Genomic DNA, 19,713 nt, shown 5'->3' on the forward strand with positions numbered 1-19,713 from the left:
AAAAAGTGATTTTAAATCAGATGAACTATTATTTTCAACTTGAGGAAAAAAATACATTGAGATCAGGTAGAGACACTGAGTAAAATGGATCTCACAAGCCAGGTGAACAGAATAACTCCTGAGAGCTCAAATATAAAGGTACCTAGACTCTCTTCCTAGAAGTAAAAAGTGACTATTTTCTCCTTTATAATGATATTGCCAACCAAGGGAACTGGATGCTCCCTGTTAGAAGCCAGAATTAATTTACATTAAATAACCAACCCAGCCTTCTAGTTCCTACAATAAATACCTAGAAATTCTGGGTAATTGCAACCATTCTTTTTCATACATTACTAAGGTTGTAAGAAAGTAAGGGAAATGCATCTGTTTTACAAGTGAAGAGGACACTGATTGCTGTACTGGTAACTGCTTCAACTTCTGTTGCAGCTGTGTTGGAGGAGTAGGCCGGGGTGGAGGTGGGGTCGCTCTCCTAACATTTACGCCAGGTAAAGTGGGGAATTCGTACTGACACACACACACAAAATGGCTCCTTTTTTAGGGTTACTCTGTTAGTGATTGGGAAGATGAGAAAGTTCCAACTGCTTTTTTAGGGAGGTGGCTAAGAATCTAGTCTGTCTCCCTGGGATTAGCTAGAAACAGAAGAAAGTCTAGTTTAAGAATTGTAACCATGAACTGGTTGGTCCATGGCTTCAGTTTTTTCATCCATAAACTCCAGGAGTCCTAAACTATAAAATTAGCAAAGTGGCTGGTGATACTTCAAGGTCACCCATTGGAGGAAAATACTAGATAAAATTATTTCTGAAAAGATATACCATCAACCTGGAATTCCCTCTTGTGATGCCCCCCTAAAGATTTACTAACAACCCCAAATTACAACACATTTGGGGAAAATCTACCTTCAGCTCCAGTCAGTAGCCACTGCAAATAGTAAGATTAAAACCTAAGCACTCTACATAATGAGACAGCCTTATAGCCTATAAAATAACTATGTTTAAAATGATATAAGACATAAAAGAAGGCTTCAGTCGTTAGAAGAAAAACACTAGGTGCCAGGAAAAGAAAACAGAAAGATTACAAAAAGAACCATATTTGAACCACAAGAATAGAAAGTATAGTCATTAAAAAAAAAAATCAACCAAAACACTCTGGATAGATTCCTCAGAGATTAGACAGTGTTGAAGAGAGCAAAGTGAATTGCAAGATAGATTTCAGGAAAATTCCTAGAATGCAGAGAGATAACAAGGTTAAGACACACCAGCTTGGTTTTCATGGAATATGGGATCCTAGAAGGCTGTGGAAGAATAAGGGGCTAAGAAGTTTTGCCTTACTAGATACCAGAGGTGTAGATAGAAATATCATAATGGTGTTGGCCCAGAGAGACAAATCAAGGAACAGAATAGAGAGCCCAGATACAGACACTTGTATGTGGGAGTCTGATAAATAACAAGTAGTATTACATATCAGTAGGAAAAGGTTAAATGGTGTTATCCTTTTTAAAAAGATAAGATGAGTTTGGGCTGGCCCAGTGGTGTAGTGCTTAAGTTCGTGCGCTCTGCTTCAGTGGCCCAGGGTTCGCAGCTTTGGATCTTGGGCGCAGACCCACCACCGTTCATCGAGCCATCAAGCTGTGGTGGCGTCTGCCATAAAATAGAGGAAGATCAACACAGATGTTAGCTCACAGCCAATCTTCCTCAGCAAAATAAATAAATAAATAAAAAGATTCTGAGAGCTCTTCCTGGGTGTGAGTTAAGACTTCAGTATGCAAAATTGTAAAACTTTAAAAAAAAAAAGTCACAGGAAAATCTCTTTATTACATTAGGATAGGGAATAGCAGCACATGAATGGAAGGCAAAGATGAAACAAGGGGGAGGAAAGTACATTATTTCATTTCTCATTTTATACTTGACTGTGGATAGCTGGTCCTTCATCACCTCAGTGTCACATGTAGCACGGGTGGTCTGGATGTTCTTGTCCTGTACTTCAGTACTCCTATGTGAGTACTAGACAAAAACCTCTTCCTTCTCAGCTGCTCAGCGAATGAATAGTGAGTGAAACAGGGACAAATATTTGAACTTGCCTTAAGTAGTCACATGAAGTTTTCCCTTTTTATGATGTGTGTCCTCTCACCTCTTCCCCAGGTAACCTTTCTAAATAGAAAGGTTAGAATCATTTGCAGTCCTGCCACATTTTACTTCCAAATTGACTCTGAGTATGTTTCTCCTAGAATGAGTGTTTATTTTAGTCAGTATTTTATGAGCAAATAAAACTCCAATTAGAGTAGTTTGCCTTTTCTTTTGTTTTCTGATAATTTGTGTGATGCATGTAACTTCTGTGTTATGCAGGGCGGCCTGGGTTATGTAAAGAAAGAAGGAATGAATTAAGATAAAAACAGAGAAATAAAATACTAGAAAGCAAAAATGGTAAACTAATCAATCCAGAAGGTGGTTCTTTGAAAATACGGTAAAATCAATGTTCATTAACTAATGAAGAGGTGAAGGGTGAAAATAAAGTGCAAATATGCCAAGTCAGAAAAGGTAATGAAGAAAAAAGTAGGTAATAGAAATTCAGACTCCTAAGAAAGTCTTTTTTAAAATTTCTTAAGTAGATTCAGATAATTTTTTTTAAGCCACATAAAAATGAATAATTTTCTAGGAAATAGTATTTTCTGCAACTGACGCCAGAAGAGAAAGACCGAAATGGAGAAATTACTATAAACAAACTGGAAGAAATGAAGTTAGTTAGAGGATAAAGCTGCCCTCCAAAACATGTCAGACCCAGCTGGTTTCTCAGGGGAACGCCATCAAATATTTAAAAAAGCAATCACTCCAGTGATATTTAGATGTTCTCAGAGCATGTAAAGAGATAGAATGCTTCCATAGTTTTAAAAATAGTGAAATGAATATAACATTGATATCAAGACCCAATAAAGACAGGACACTCCCCCCAAAAATCACCCCACAAATATCAGCCTCAGTTATGTATGTTGATGCAGAAATTCTAAATAAAATATTAGCCAGTGGAATTCCACAGCAGCTTAAGATAATAATACATCATAACCAAGTGAGGTTCATTGTGGGAATGCAAGGATGGGTCGGTATGTGGAAACCTATAAATAGAATTCACCTAAATATTAACTGGTCAAATAGGAAAAACAATATGTTTGTATATGCTGAAAAGCATTTTGTGAAACTGGACGTTCATTCTCAAAAAATTCTTGAGAAATTTAGAATGCGTGGAAACTGATTTCACGTGATAACATATATGTCTATGGCAATGTAAAGCCAGAATATAGCACATTAAAGGCAGGAACAAAACGAGAATGTCAGCTCTTACCGTTTTATTAATGTTTTTTTCTAGAGGTACTGGCCAAGAAAATTAGCCAAAAGAGAGAGATCAGTGGTATAAACTTGAAAAGGAGGGCTCACACTTGGCTCTATTGCCTCTGCTCCGTTTGTTGGTTTCAGTTTTAAATTTCTTCTCTTTGTTGTCCCTTGTTTCTCTTGAGGCAAAGTTTTTTGCCTTTTGGAGAAACATTGAATTATTGGTTTTAAAGAGGATCCCAGCCATTAGAATACTTGTATTTTTTTATTCCTGTTCAACATAGTGTGTAATTTCCAGCTCTTCTTGGCTGTCATGGTGTCCCACGGATCTTCTTTTAATTCTCAGACTCACTTCCTCCCCGTGTTTTAAGTAGAGGAGGGAGATGCGGGGTTGGGTTGGGTGTTGTGTCTGTGTGCACGTCCACACCACTTCTGCACTGGGTACTATTAATCAACGCAGTAGACGTTCAAACTACGGAGCAGTTGTTTTCAGTATTTTTTTATACTCAGAAGGCAGGAAAAGGGTTTTACAGTTCTGGTTTATTTAATATCAGTCGGGTAACCACGATTGGGTTTTTCAGTTTAAATACCTCGACACATCATTGAGAGGTTTAAAACAAACGATTGCATTGGGACTAGTTAAGCTTTATTTATACTTCATTTAAAACAATTTCTACTGTATGTTTACTAAAATTAGATTATTGGCACCAGATTTCCTTAAAAAAATAAACATTTATTTCTAAGATGTGTGTAAATGAAGGCAATGATAGCGTTCTTGTAAGAGTTGGTTACATACAGAAATGATTTTTATTTAACTGACTGTTTCTGATCACAAATGTAGTTATAGAAAAGAAACCCTTATGGACACAACCATATACACTTTAATATTGCATAATGTATATACATTTTGAAATGCACTCTTTTCTTAATAGTGTATTTTAAATATTTTAGCATGCCATTCTTTTTTAGGATCTTACTTTTAAATAATTGCATATTTTTCCATCATATGAAGTTAATGTAACCAGGGTCTTCCCTTCTCTCCAGACTTCTTTACTCCTAACTCCTTCCTTTCCACAACTCTTTACACTTTTATTTTTTCTCGGTGAGGGAGATTGGCCCTGAGGTAACATCTGCTGCCAGTCCTCCTCCTTTTGCTTGAGGAAGAGTAGTCCTGAGCTAACATCTGTGCCAGTCTTCCTCTGCCTTGTGTGTGGGAGGCTGCCACAGCATAGCCTGATGAGCAGTGTGTAGGTCTGGACCCAGGATCCAAACCTGTGAACCCCAGGCTGCCAAAGCAGAGCGTGAGCTTCACCACCACACCACCAGGCTGGCCCCAACTCTTTCCACCTTTGCTCCCTTCTTGTTGGTCAGGGGAGAAAAATGAAGTACGCTTATATTACATGATTGAATCTGCAAAGGGAAATGTTTAGTTAAAATAAATGAGATGTTGCAGATTGGGCTATAGATATTTAGTAATAGATGCTAATTTTCCCTATTGATGATTAAGCCACATCTTTGGTTATATCTTTGTCTGGTGGGTTCCAGAATGTTACTACTCGGGGAAATTTGCCAAACTTTATCAGAGTGAATTGGTATATTCACTGGGTATAAAGGGAAATTACAGAGTGGATAATATAAAACTATACCGTGTTATCCAATATGAGAGCCACTAGCCACATGTGGGTATTTAAATTTAAATTAATTAAAATTAAATAAAATTAAAAATTCAGTTCTTCAGGTACCCCAGCCACAGTTCAAGTGCTCAGTAACCACATGTGGTTAGTGACTAACCGTATTGGACAAGCAGATACAGAACGTTTTCAACATCACAGAAAGTTCTCTTGGACAGCTATGGGTTGAGGTCTGTATGTGTTACCTGTTTATTATATTAGAATTTAAAAATCGTTTTGGTTTTTAAATTTTCTTCCCTGGTATTATAAATACTAATAAAAAGCAGAATTTCTATCAATATTTTTGGAAACAGTGAACAGCTCAAAATTATTTAGAGTAATTTTTTCTTTCCTACCAACTTAATTTTTTAAATTATGTATTGAGGTAAAACACAGCTCAGCATAGAGTTGCCAGCATCTGAAAATTCTAGGAGAGCATTTAAAAAATTCTTCATCTAGGACAAAGTCCAGGGGGAGGGGGTGGGCTCTTACATCACTCGGGGGACCATCTAGAGAAGATGATGTAGAAAGAAGAGTTGATTGTTTTTGAAAGACACTCAGAAGACACAAATTAAGTGGAGAAATATGTATGTATTTGGGGCATGTAATTTTAGGTTATAATTGTAGTATTTATATAAATTAATCTAGCAAAATTAGGAACCGTAGGAAAGAAAAAATAAGAGAGAGGAGAGGAGCTGTCACCAGTCCTGTCATCATTGAAAACAGTATTACTGTTTGTCCCATATCTATCCAGCCTCCTGTCGTATTCATTCGGCAGTGATTGAGGTCAGTGAAAACGCAGACGAGATTAGTCTGGAAGGTAGGCAGGCGGAGTGAGGAAGAACTCTGACACTGAGCTGGAGGGCCTGAGTTTGAAATCCCAGCTCTGCCATTAACTGTCTGTGGGACCATTGCAAGTTATTTCCCTCCTGCGTGTCTCTTTATCTGTAAAATGGGATGATGGTGCAGTCTATCTCTTAGTGCTCTTGTGAAGCTTAAGGAATTAAAATATTAAACTCATTGAAGACTATGTTACTAATACTACTGATGACTGTTATCTAGGTAATACAGACACATGGTAAGTGCCTAATAAGTATAAGTCTCGCTATCATGGTTGCAGAGAAGCAGACATTTAAACAAGCAGTTGCAGTAAAGTTAAATGAGTTTTATGAGTAAGTTCAGTGTTCTCTGATAGTGCATATTGAGGTGACCTAATTCTTGATAATTATTTAAGCAAAATTAATTTGGCTCTTAGGATGGTTGGCTTTGTTTTATGTTACACTTTAATAGTTTCTCAAATCAAATCTTACTCCTTTTATAGCTTGTATTCCTGAAAATTTGTTTATTACTCTGATGTGATAAATGTTTAAAGGTTCCAAGATACTAAGTAAAAATGTTGCCCTGATCATTCTGGTAATATCATAAGTGTCACAATTCTTTCCCTGATGCTTTGCATTATGTACCACGTTGCCAAAAAGGTAACAGAATCCTCTCTTAGCAATAGCATATGGCTAATCAAAATAAAATCGATCTTCCAGACTTTTACAAGAAACTTTGGTTAGCTTTGAGTTTAATTAAAGAGTGCATTACTTGATACCTATTAAAAACAGGAAATTGTGAGCTGCAACTGTTTTTCATTCATAACGGGAGACAGTGTCTTCAACTATAAGTAAGAAGAGGCTAAAGTAAGTTTTCAAGGATAAAACTTTAAGCGGACCTGTATAAGAGCTCAAATAGATTAAACTTAAGTGCCGACAGTTGTGCATTTGTGAAAGCATCTTACATTTCTTAACTGTAATACTAGATTAGTTAAGGAACTCAGTTTGTCTTATAATGCATCAAGATATATTCTTGGCTTTGTGTTTCTTGGGTAATGCTGATGGGAAATGAATTTCCAAGTTTTTGTTTATTAATATGATTTTACTTGTTTTACAATGTGGAGAATTGTTTTATTTAAGCTAAATAGTTATGAAAAATGTCTCTAGTGATAAGAAATCCCTTTGTTTCTTAGAAATTTGAATTGGAGGGAAAAGTTGACAGTTTGAAAAAAAATAATAATGATAAGTAGCAGGAATCATGTACTTGGTGAGGTGGTCCTGGAGTGCTGGCCCACGGGCCCACACGGCACCAGCTTGTCCGCTCCTGGCAATTATTACACACCAAGCTGTTGGAATGTGGCTGCCAGTTTATCACTTTGCTTTAATCACAGTTTATGTTTTTAGCAGGAATATAAACTATAAGTAAAGCTTGAAGTATTAAAGCTCTGTTTTAGAAATTAAAGATTTTATAAAGCTAATGTTTATTTGGGGGGAAAAACAAAGGTTTAGTTTTTATTATGCGTTCTATTGATGAAGATCTCTTTTCCATTTGACTTCATGTTATAAACAGTAGACCATAGTAATAGATGTAATGGGTGGTAGTAATATAGTAATAGTAATAGATGAATTATCTAGTAATTAGCAATAGTAATATATGAATTATGCACACATTTGTCATTTATAGGTTTATATAAACATAAGTTTTGTTTAGAATGTTCAATGGATCAGCTTCTAGTTACAATGATGAAAATATTTAAATATCTCAGATTGTTTACGAGCAGGTGAACTTACATTCATTTGCTTTTCTTCCAGATTCATGAAAAGTTACACTACTATGAAAAGCAGAATCCCGTGCCCATCCTCCACGGCGCGGCAGCCTTGGCCAATGACGTAAGTGTGCCTTTCTGAGCTCACGGGGACACGACTCCCGCAGGCCTGGCTGCCGCAGAGCTCATCCTAGCACAGACAGATGCCTGGGATCCTATGAGTGAAAACCAGAAGTTGCAAATCCTTCCAAAAGTCCTGTCATCGCTGAGCTTACGCTGCTATTATGCTGATTTCCATTCACTTTCCTGTCCTACAAATTTTGCGTGTAGATACCATCTTGTTCTGCCCTGGTGACTACGTAATAGAAATTTTAGGCTGCGCCTCTATAGGGAGAGAGAAGCTGTCAGCTATTAGTGTTCTGAGAAAGTCAAGAAGGAATGCTTTGGGGAAATAAAGACAAATGAGATAGCTCTATTGCTGACAGTACTAAAAAATGACAGATAGTAGTAGAGGAATGAGGCATATGAAATACATAAAAAGACAGGATTGTTTTTAAAATGGATTATAAAGCATAGTAATGATTTATGGATATTAGACCTTTCCAAATTACCTTCATAACCAAAAAATAAATTTTAGAAGCACTTGGCATTGATGGAGTAGTTAATTTCCTGTAGCTATAATTTTATTTTAAATCTGGGGGAGGGAACTAACTTGCTGTTTCTTACTCTTAACTTTTGGACTCGGATGAATTGAGAGCACACCTGGATAAACTATAAAGGACACTAAGCTAGACGAGAAATATGTTTAGCGTGAAGGCTGATTTCAGTGATATCCTGTAGCGTATTTGATGATTTTCAATTTTTTATTTTGTTATGATAAAAGAAACTGTAATTCAGTTTAGTACAATATCAGGGCCATAAGTATAATAAAAATAATGTTTTATTTATAAAACATGTTTTTTTAACAAAATTTTTATTTTATAAAACTTTTATTTATTGTAAAAATAACATCTATAATAAAAAATTGACCATCTTCAGAGGTTGACTTTATTTGATATATTTCATATATATTTTTTATTCTAATTTAGAAAATAAAAGCATATGTAATAATTCTCCAAGCTCTGTCCTGTTTAGTCCCTAAACATTATCTACAGAGATTACAAATGACAGAATGTTTCAATATACATGTTTGATGAGGAAGCCTGCCTCTGCATTATTACAGAACAAAACATTTGAAATGAAGATGAATAAAGGTGTAGATATATTTCTACTAGTAAGCTGTAGTCACCACTTGAGAAAGTCTTAAAAACAAGTTTTAAAACATTTGCTGTTGAGCGTTTGGGAAAATATTTATAATTGAAGCCCAGTCATGTTACGGCAATATTGCTTTTTTAAAAAATTAGAGACTGTTATGTCAATATGATAAAAACATAGCATTTTGTAATTCATCAGAACAATGTATTTAGATGTTAAAAAATATTGTTACATATTAAGTGACTAAAGAATGCAAAAAGCCTCTTGTGTCTTTAAAGTTAAAAATTTTGTAAAAATGTTGCCTTGAAAAAGTAAAAGCATTTTTTGAAATGTAATCAATGAATATATCAATTTTATCTGATTTTATTTTGCTGTGTGTAATTTATGCTATCTTTCTTTTAGAGAAAAGTCCTTTTCCAGAGATGAGAACAATTATTTTTAGCTTGGTAGAAAGATTAGGTGCAAATGGAAATTTTATGCAATGTTTTAAGAAGGGTTTTTGAATGAAAGTATATGTACATATTTTGAATTTTGTACTGCACGTTTCATAATTCTAATCTTTTTTCTATTTGAGTCTAGCTTTTCTTCTTATGAAAATTATGTGATGCTTCCTGTAGCCTAAAATTGAATAGAAATTTGCTAGGAAGATCTCTTAATGAAGAACAAGGGGCAGGTTCAAAGTTTCAACCTTTTCTTTAGCTAGAACCAACAAGAGGAGATTCTTATCATTGTAGTCAAGTACAGTCAGCACTTTTGGTACCAGAGTAGCTGTCAACCTGTTGTAAGTCATTGTTTGATTAACCTGGTTTATATTTGACAGAAGTCTTAGTCTGTGTAGGCAAGCATAATAAAAGTTTCAGCCCATTTGCTCTATTAGAGGCATTCTACTTCTTTTTTAACCCAGCTCCTAACAGCAAGCTACTGTGGGTTTTTGGAAACCCTGTGGATTTCACCACCTCATTCAGAAGCTCTTTTTTTTCTTTCTTTTTTTTCCCTTTAAACAGTGTCAAAGCTTGATCCAGTCCTTTTTACAAGTGGTCCTTTGTCTGCATGCAAAAGACCGTTCCATAGATGAAGTGCTGGGATTTGCCCTCGTTGCAATAAATCAGAAGGTGATCTGGCTGATAGGATTCCTTGCATGGTGCTCAGCTGAGAGCCTGGGCTGGGATCTGGGCTACTAAGGGCCTCAAAAGAAGAGCAATGATTGATAGTCTGTTATCTTTCATGCTGAGTTGTCCATAATCCCTGGAAAGTAGCAAGATCGATTCTCAGTCCTCACGCAGTGCTCTTCCTAACGTTCTCTCTGTCAATGTGATCTCCCTGCAGCTGGCTGAAGAGCTTCAGAACAAGCCGTTAAACAGTGAGATCAGAGAGCTGTTGAAACTACTGTCAAAACCCAATGTGAAGGTGAGGACCTGTCACTTCTGTAATAAACATCTTCAACTAGGGGCACTTTCTGAGACTTCAGATGGATTTTGTTTTGAGCATCAGTTTTCAAGGAAATGTATTTTCAAAGAGTGCACAGTATTTTAATAGCCTAAATCCCATTCAGGAAAAAGAATTGCCAGTAATGTTGTGACAACTACAAAATACTTTAATTGGGAAGCTCAGAGGTTAAGTTGGCAGATATAATGTAGCTTCAAGGTCATTTTCTGTTTAAATGAAGAGTACAAGGTGCAAACCTATTAGTGATTTTGTTTAGGTTCATTTTACTTGGCTAATTAATGGTATTCCAACATATTCGTCAACTCTGTCTCTTTTTCTATAGGATTATTTTAGCATCTCCCTTCCTCCTTTACATGTCCTCTCCCTCTCCCAATTCATGTTTTAATATATCCTACCATTTTACAGAGTAGAGCAGTTTTTCGGTGTAAAATACCAATAAAATATGGGTAGACAGATTTCAATTCTCTCCGCCATTTTCCTCCCAAGTTTATCACTTATTTTTCCTCCAAAGGTGATTAAACAGAAGGCATTTTGAAATTTTCCTGTGAATTCTGAAGTCATTACTGCACTAAATCCTAGAACCTATACATTTTGGACTTGACAGTATTACAATTATATGTAAAATATTGTTCCATGAGGCAAGATTACATATGGATTATGTAATTATGTGATTAAAATGGTAAATTATGGTGATTTCTGTTGAGCATATATAGACTGTTGAATGAATATTTCTGCCTAGACGCAAAAACTGGTTTCCACCTTCCTTGAAAAATCTCCTTTGGAACTGTGCTCTCTGTGATGTTCAAAGAAGAAAGATAGTGTTAAATAAAAGATGCAGTGAAAACATACATGGACTGTAATTTCTAATCCCTATAAGTAAATATAAGTACATAAAATATATTGCTGTGAAGAGTAAATGAACTATGATTAGTAATATGAGAGTAATTAACTTGTAGTGGTATAGAGGAGATTGATTAAATTTTACTTTTAAAAGAATAGGATCAGATTAAAGCAGAGTAGTTGCCTGACATTAAAGACAAAGTGTGTGGACGGATAAGAGAGCGGGAAGGAGATTCATAGCTGGAGAAGGCTCTGAAAATTTCTTTGTTCTTAGGCTGTGCATGAGGAGCTAGTATTAACCAGGGCAAGGGGAGGTTAGCTGTGAGAAGCTTGTTGAACTCCTTTTTGAGAGTGTTATCTTGGTTTGCATATTAGAAATTGAAGGGGGAATGTTTCTGACCAAAAAGAACCCCACAACAACATGATTTTGGTATTCCATTCAAGGGTGTTTGAAATGGAATAGCTAATAATAAAGAGGTGGTATTGGATGGAAACTAGTATTTGGCTCTAGAGGGAGGTATAATTTTAGATGGTATAATACTGGACCGTTGGATAAAACTTTATAATTGAATACTTAAACTTTATTATGGCAAAAATAATAGAGGAATAATTTTATTTTTCATATTTATATAGCAGCATGACTAAAGAATGGGTGAGAAGTCAGCATGAAAGACATATGTTCAGGAAATAATGTGTAGGAAGTGGGTAAGATTCCAGACACTTGATGTTGCAGTTGGCAATGACAATTTCTAGTTAGCCAGTCTTGGGAAGAAAATATCTTTCTTTCCTTTTTGATCTAACATTTAACATTAGTTTCCGTGAAATTATTTGTATTAATCACCGTCACTTTGAATCTCACTTTTTATGGGTAATTAAGAAGTGCAGCCTCAAATAAGTTTTAGACTATTTCAGAATATGATTAACCATTCCTTTTTGTTCTGGGAATAAACTAAAATATTTGCTTTTTTTTTTTTAAACATAAGCAATATGCAGTAGAATATGATGTGTATACATGAAATTAGTTGAAATGATAGTTAAAATGTGAAAAAATGTAATTTGGGGTGTTAATTTGAATATTGTCTTTAATTTTTAGTGGATAAGGGAAGTAATTATTTACTTTTTAAAGATTGCTGTACCATTTTAAATATTTAGTTCATGATACTGAGAAGCTGAGGTGTACCTCCAAAGTAATATACACACTGATACATACGACCAAATGTTTAGCCGCTATGGGAAGGTAATACAGATATTCACACATCTGCCAACTCTTTTGAAATGTTTTAAAACTTTCTTTGGTAATTTGTAAATGTCACAAGAGTCAAATCTTCGTTCATTCATTCTTATATATTTATTCAATGCCTACTCTGTGCCAGGACCCGTAAATATAACTTGTAGAAAATATTTGAGATTAATGAAGATGACAGGAGAAATATTGGGTAAAAAAGGGAACACAAAGAAATAATGTGGAACACTTAGGAGTGGTGCTAAAGCTAAACTTGGGCAGGACGGTGGGGGAGGTTGAAGAAAACTTCCCAGAGGAAATGGCATAGAAGTTGAGACCTGAAGGTTGAGTTTGAGGTAACCAGAAGCGGGCAGAGAGGGGAAGGATGAGTCAGCAGTAGGATGTGAAAAATAAATGTTTTAGGTATGGTGAATAGTATGTGATGTCCCATAAAGAAAATAATTTGTCAAGTGTGAGGATGTAAAATGAGTTCCATGTGACTGATCAGGACCTTGTGAAAGAGGGAGGGCAAAGAGTTTAGAGCCAGACAGTAGAGCCTTTGAGTAGGGGGCAGGGCGTAATTTTGGTTTGCCCAGGTTAGTCTGGTTTATGCCAGGAATTCCAGTCTTATTATTAATAGCCTCCCTTTCAATTTCAGTTGTGTCCTTATTTAGATGATGAATTATATGGCCACCCCAATTGTGAGCACGTTAAAAAGTTTGAATTTCATCCTAAGAGCAGTGGAAAGCCATTGACGTTATTAGGTTAGGCATGTGATACAATCACTCTGTATGTAGTATACAGAACAGTTCCGTGGGATGGAGGGCTGGTGGCAGGGCGGGAGGAATGGATACTGAATGGAAGATGGCCAGTTGGGCATCTGTAGAAATAATTCAGGTGAAACATGATTGTGGCTCTAGTGAGGGATGAGGGGGATTGACGGGAGGAAGTAGGGGACAGGTGGGGCTGGATGTGACTTTAGTACATGGTGTTGGGACAACTGGTTAAACATTTGGGGAAAACTCAGAAAGACCCCTACTAGAGTGAATTCCAAATACATTCAAGATTTACCTGTAAAAAAATTGAACCATTATCATGGAATAGATAAGAAGCATTTACAACTTCAGAGATAGATGGACAGAGAGACACACACAGGAAAAGTAAAAAAAAAAAAGAAAAAACAAAATTCATAAATGAGGTTGGAAGGAATAGTTTATTTGTATAAATGACTTATGATATTTGTCTTTAGTAAGTGTAATAGTTTATTACTTTTTTATTTTTACATTTTACAAAGTGACTTGATAAAGACTTTTAAAAATAAGGTTTTTTTTGATGACTTAATTGTGTCTTTGATTCAAACCATAGAGAAGTAGAAGCCCCATCCTCATCGCTTTATTAGTGAAGATGAGCATTGTTTTGTATGCTTAATGACTTTATTTCTTCTGTGAATCATGTGTTCATACACCTCCAAGGATGACTACTCTGAATTGACCTCATTACCTTTCATTCCTTTTTCTATATAGAAATACCACCTATACATTTTGCCATTATAAATAGCATAATAGAATGCACTGCTTACTGTTTTGTTTTGTTTTGTGGACATGTTGATATTTTGTGCACTTCTCTTTGGATCACCATAATCATCTGCTTAACTTGTCTCTTACTAGTGCACATTTCTGTTGTTTCTGCTTTTCTGCTATTTAAACAACACTGTAATGCCCATCTCTTGTATATTACAGACTTTTATCATGTCAATAAATTGTCGGGTTAAAGTGTTCGTACTTTTAAAATTTTGATAGTGATTGCCAGCTTGTCCTTGGCAATAACCTAGACAGGCCCTCTTAATGTGCAGTGCCTTCTGCAGCGGTGCATGAGGAGGCCCTTTTTCCCTATGCCTTTGGAATTTAATATGCAGTTAGTTGCATAAGCTCTTTTCAATTAATGTCCTTTTTTAGCTTTGCTAGTTGATCACCACCAGAATATATGGCAACACTTTTCCTGTAAAACCTGTTGCCTCCAAGTCTTGAATAGTTGGGAAGTGACTTGTCGTTCTGTAACAGTAGTCTCACCTGAGAACTGTCAAAGATTTAAAGATTACACTCAATCTTTAAGTCTTTAAGTTGATTGGTCAGCATATGCAAAAAAATAAACAATTCTTATTACTCAGTAATGTCTACAAAATCCAGTCTTATTGTCCACATCTTCAAGTCCAGGAAGAATAACCAAGTATAAAAGAAACAACAGGTGTGAGAAAAGAGAAATGGTAGTAAGTAGCAAAAGCCCTCAATAGATGTTATAGAATGTGAAACCTTGCTGCAGTGGTGGAGTGGTCAAGAGCAATATTGCAGGTGGCATTTAGGGGCACTGATGGTGGGATGTTGACCTCCACAGAGACTTCGTTTCTAGGGGAGGCAAAGGGAGTCATTAATAAATAAGAACCACTCTTAGGCATCAAATTGCCACAGTAAAGACAAACCAACCGCTGTGAGTCATCGTTCTGGGGCTCATTTTTGATAAAACAGTGAAGTGACATCATCTGCAGAACATGGTATTATAATTTAGGAAGTCAGGGAAAATTTGGTAGATTTTTAAAAGGCAATAAAATGAAACGATTTGTTGTAATTTTTCAGCTTTCCAAAACATCCACTTACCAGAAATTACTCACTGCCTGAGCATGCAGAATGGATGAGACTTCATTAAAGCATGCTAAAAGGAAAAGTTAAGCTTCCTTCTGGAGGAATAAATCAGTGTTACTCATCCTCATGAGTTAGACACTTAATTCTGTGGACCTGACAGATACTTAGAACATAGAATTGACTCCAGGGGGTCCAAGGAAGAGAGAGCTTGTGAGCCTGATGAGTTACAAGGCTTAGTGTTCAATTTCCTGCAGATTCTTCAGAGCAACAGGTAAATCCATCAGTTGTGATTGGTAGTTACGGCATATGGAAACACAATTTTCATTTAGATATTGCCTTTTGAAAGGAAAATCTGTATATTGAAGAATAAAGTCACCACAGTTAAAACAGGAAAATGGAATACAAGGATACTTTTAGTTGTCTAAAATTAAAATGTTGCTAACCAAAAATATTTAAAGCAAAACTATTAAAAATGATGAACTTGTTATCTGTAAATCTTAAAAGTATATTTTGGAATCCAGACATGGAAATGAATGCAAACCTAAGGAGGAAAAATACATAGCCAGAGTTCTTACTAATCACTTTATTTTTAAAAATGTTCATTAGCAACCTCCACTATTCTTACTATGTGCAAGATAGTTCCCATAGATACCCAGATGGTGGACGTTTCTGGTATTCTTCATTCCTCTGTATAGATCCGTATTCCCATCTGCTGTCACTCTTCCTGTCAGAGACTTCTTATAACATTCGTGTATTGCAGGTTTGCTAAGTGATTAATCCTTCAGCTTTCTACATCTTTAAAAAGTTTTCAATATCTCTTCATGTCTAAAAGATAATTTTGCTGGGTATATAATTTTCAGTTGACAGTATTTTTGAGTATTTTAAAGACGTTGCTCCTTTGTCTTGTGGCTTACATTGTTCCTGAAAATATGTTGCCATTTTTATCTTTTTTCTTTTATATATAATGTACTCTTTTTCTCTGGATAATTTTAAGATTTTCTCTTTCTCACTGGTTTTAAGCAATTTGGTATTAACTTTATTTTTCTTGTGCTTGGATACATTGAGCTTCTTGAACATACAGGCTTATTTTTTTCATCAAATTTGGAATATTTTCAGCCATATTTCTTCAAATATTTTTTTAGCCCCCCTCCTTTTTGAGATCCCAATTATGTGTATATGTTGGACCGTTGAAGTTGTCCCATAGCTTAGTAATGTTCTGTTCAAAATTTTTCACTATATATTTTCATTTTGAATAGTTTATATTGCTTTGTTTACAAGTTCACTTTTTCTTCTGTAGTGTCTAATCTGTGTTCATCTAATTCAGTGTCCTTTTTTTTCATTTCTTACATTGTACTTTTTATCTCTACAAGTTTGATTTGAATCTTTTTTATATATTCCAAGTCTCATATTCAGTCTTTCCTCTAGCTTTTGGAGCGTTTGGAATACAGTTATAATAATAACTGTTTTAATTTCCCTGTCTGTGATAGATCTGTACAATTTCAGGGTTTTGTTTTATATAATTCTATCATTTGTATACTTTCAGCATTTCTGTTGCTTTATATTTCTCTTCATTATGAGTAGTATTTTCAGCTTTCTTGCACACCTGGGAATTTTTGATTGACTGCCAGTCATTGTGAATTTTACTTTCTTTGATCCTGGATAATTTTGTATTTTTATAGATATTCTTGAGCTTTTTTTTTGTTTCACAATTAAGTAATTTGGAAACATTTTGATCCTTCAGAGGCTTGCTTTTAGGCCTTGTTAGCTGAGACCTTAGCAGCGTTTAATCTTGGGCTAATTTTTTCCCGCGATTGAGACAGTGCCCCTCTGTTAACTCTCCTTGGTGCCCTGTGAATTCTGAGATTTTCCCCTCTAACTGGTGGGAACAGGAACTATTGTTCCTGTCCTGGGCAAGCTTTGGGGATTATTCCCTATAATGCAGGGTTTCTCAACCTTGGAACTACTGGCGTTTTGGGGCTGGATAATTATTTGTTGGGGGAGGGGACTGTCCTGTATGCTGCCCGACGTTTAGGAGTGCCCTGGCCTCTATGCACCAGGTGACAGTAGCATCCCCCAAATTGTGACGAACCAACAGGGAGTGAAATCACCCTCAGTTCCGAACCGCTGCTCTAACCCTTTTTGGTAGTGTTTTTGTGTGCGTGCCTTGGCTGAGTGCTTGGCTGTGGGCTCCGGGGGGACCTCCTACAGATCTTCAGAGCTAGTGTCTGTACAGCTTTCTCCTCTCCCATACTCTTCCCTGAGAACTTTAACCCCTTGACCTCCCTGGACTCACAGCTCTGTTTCTCAATGCAGGGAGACCACTGGATTCTGCCTGAGTTCCTTCTCCCCCTGACACAGCCACGAAGCTCTCCCTAGGCAGTGAGCTGGGCAATCATAGGGCTCACCATTGGTCACTGTACTTTGTTGTCTGATGTCCACTGTTTTGAAAACCATTGTTTCATTATCCTTTTTTTTTTTTTCCTGAGTTTTCTCCAGTGGGTCCCTGATAATGTCATTTTGGCCCTCTTCCTCATTCTTGAATGATACTTTAGCTAGATACACAATTCTGGCCTGGCTGTTATTTTTTTCTAAGTACTTTCAAGGTATTTTAAGCTATCTGCTAGTTTCCGTTGTTGCTGCTGATCAATCAGCTCTCAATTTCTTTTTCCTATCTGATGATCTGTCTTTTTCTCTCTGATATTTTTAAGATCTTCTCTTTGCCTTTGGAATTCTGCTATTTCACTATGATGTATGTAAGCACAGGTTTCTTTTTATTTTTCTTGCTCCCTGAATGATATATTGGGCTTCCTGAATCTTCAGACTCTGTCTCTCATAAATCCTCAAAAATTTTCAGCCATTATCTCTTCAGACATTTCATCATCTTGATGCTCTTCATTCTTTCCCTTTGAAATTCTTGTCAGATATAAAAGGCACCAACCATAAAGGAAAAAACATTAATTGGGCTCATTAAAATGAGAGTCCTTTGTTGATCAGAAACATTAATGAGAAACTGAAAGGGCAGTTTACCAAACGGGCAAATATATTTGTAACATTTGTAACCAACAGAGGCTTGGATCTAGTATATGATAAAGAATTCTTATAATTCAATAAGAAAAAGATAGCATAGAAAAATGTGTGAGAATCTTAAACAGGCATCTCACAAAAGGTATATACATGCCCAATAAACATAAGCAAAGGTTTTCAATATCATTAGCTGTAGGAAAAATGAAATTTCAACCACAAGAAGATAACGCTACACACTCAGTATGGCCAAATTTAAACTCATAATGTAAAATGCTAGGGACCTTGTGATGCAACTAGAACTCACATAAGCTTTTATTGGAAGTATAATTGGGACAACCACTTTGAAAAACTATTTGTCTTTATCTGCTAATGTTGAGTATGCTTATAACTCATGACCCAGACGTTCCGTTCTTAAATATACTTAACTCAAATTGTATGTGTGTATATATATACGCATACATTTATATATATGAAATATTTATAGTAGCATTATTTATTTCAGCCAAGACCTGAAAACAACCCAGATGTCCCTCAAAGGCATAATGGATAAAGAAACTGAAATATTCATATGTTGGGATGCTACATAGCAATGAAAAATGAGTGACTGCTGCTACCAGTAACAGCCTGGATGAATCTCACTAACTTAATATCAGGGGAAACGATGAATATGCACTTATCATCCTATTATGCAATATTTAAATAGAGGCAAAACTGCCACCCTTGGGAATGGAGGGCATGGTGATCATCCTAGGAAGGAGCATCAGTGGGAGTTTCTGGGATTCAGTTAATGTTGTATTTCTTGTTTGGGGGAATGTTAACATGGCATATTCATTTTTGAAAACTCATACTATATGCTTATGAATTGTGTCCTTTACTGTATGTATGTTATATATATGTTTATATGTAAAAAAGCTTAATTAAAGAATAGACACCAGGGGCCAGCCCCATAGCCAGGTGGTTAAGTTCATGTGCTCCACTTCGGTGGCCCAGGGTTTCACTGGTTTGGATCCTGGGCACAGACCTAACAATGCTCATCAGGCCGTGCTGAGGCAGTGTCACACATAGCAGAGCCAGAAGAACCTACCACTAAGATATACAACTATGTGCTGGGGAGCTTTGGAGAAAAGAAGAACAAAAAGATTGGCAACAGATGTTAGCTCAGGTGCCAACCTTTAAAAAAAAAAAAAGACACCATTTCTTTGCCATCTCAGAGCTTTATTTCAGTAGATAGCAGATATTAAACTTATGCACATGAAAATGTGTATATGGATATAAATTGTGAACATGTATGAAGTCAAAGAAGGAGGTGCTATGAGGTCAAGTAACCAAGGGATCTACTTTTATCCTGGAGGTTTTGGCCAAGCCTCTATGAGAAAGAGTTCTTTGAGTGAGTGAGGAGGAGAATGTTGTAAGATAACGTTGGAGAGGAACGCAACGCTAGGACATACTCAAGAGTTTGATCTTCATTCCCAGATCAGTGCGTACCTTTAGAAGTGTTGTTATTAACAGGCTAGTTATATGATTCGATCTAATTTTTAAAATAATCACTCTGGCTACACTGTGAATCATGGATTTGAAAATGAGCCAAAGGTGAATACAGTTGGACCATTTAGAAGCTATTGCAATGCTCCGGGTAAAAAAATGATGGCATCACTGATCCAGACCAGGGGTCTGTCAACTTTTTATGGAAAAAGTGTCTGTTGCTTCTACTCAGTTC

At 36.1% G+C, this 19,713-nt stretch overlaps 1 protein-coding gene across 1 annotated transcript in view; it reads left to right on the plus strand.

Annotated features, from left to right (window-relative positions):
• The window catches only part of MPP7 (MAGUK p55 scaffold protein 7), a 240,700-nt gene that overhangs the window by 144,678 nt on the left and 76,309 nt on the right, over positions 1 to 19,713 (plus strand). The window contains exons 4-5 of the mRNA XM_014859082.3: positions 7,621 to 7,698; positions 10,155 to 10,235. Coding sequence (XP_014714568.3) covers positions 7,621 to 7,698; positions 10,155 to 10,235 — 159 coding nt within the window. The remainder of the gene's footprint in view (positions 1 to 7,620; positions 7,699 to 10,154; positions 10,236 to 19,713) is intronic.

Source organism: Equus asinus, chromosome 29, assembly GCF_041296235.1.
Source record: "Equus asinus isolate D_3611 breed Donkey chromosome 29, EquAss-T2T_v2, whole genome shotgun sequence".
Lineage (NCBI taxonomy): Eukaryota > Metazoa > Chordata > Mammalia > Perissodactyla > Equidae > Equus > Equus asinus.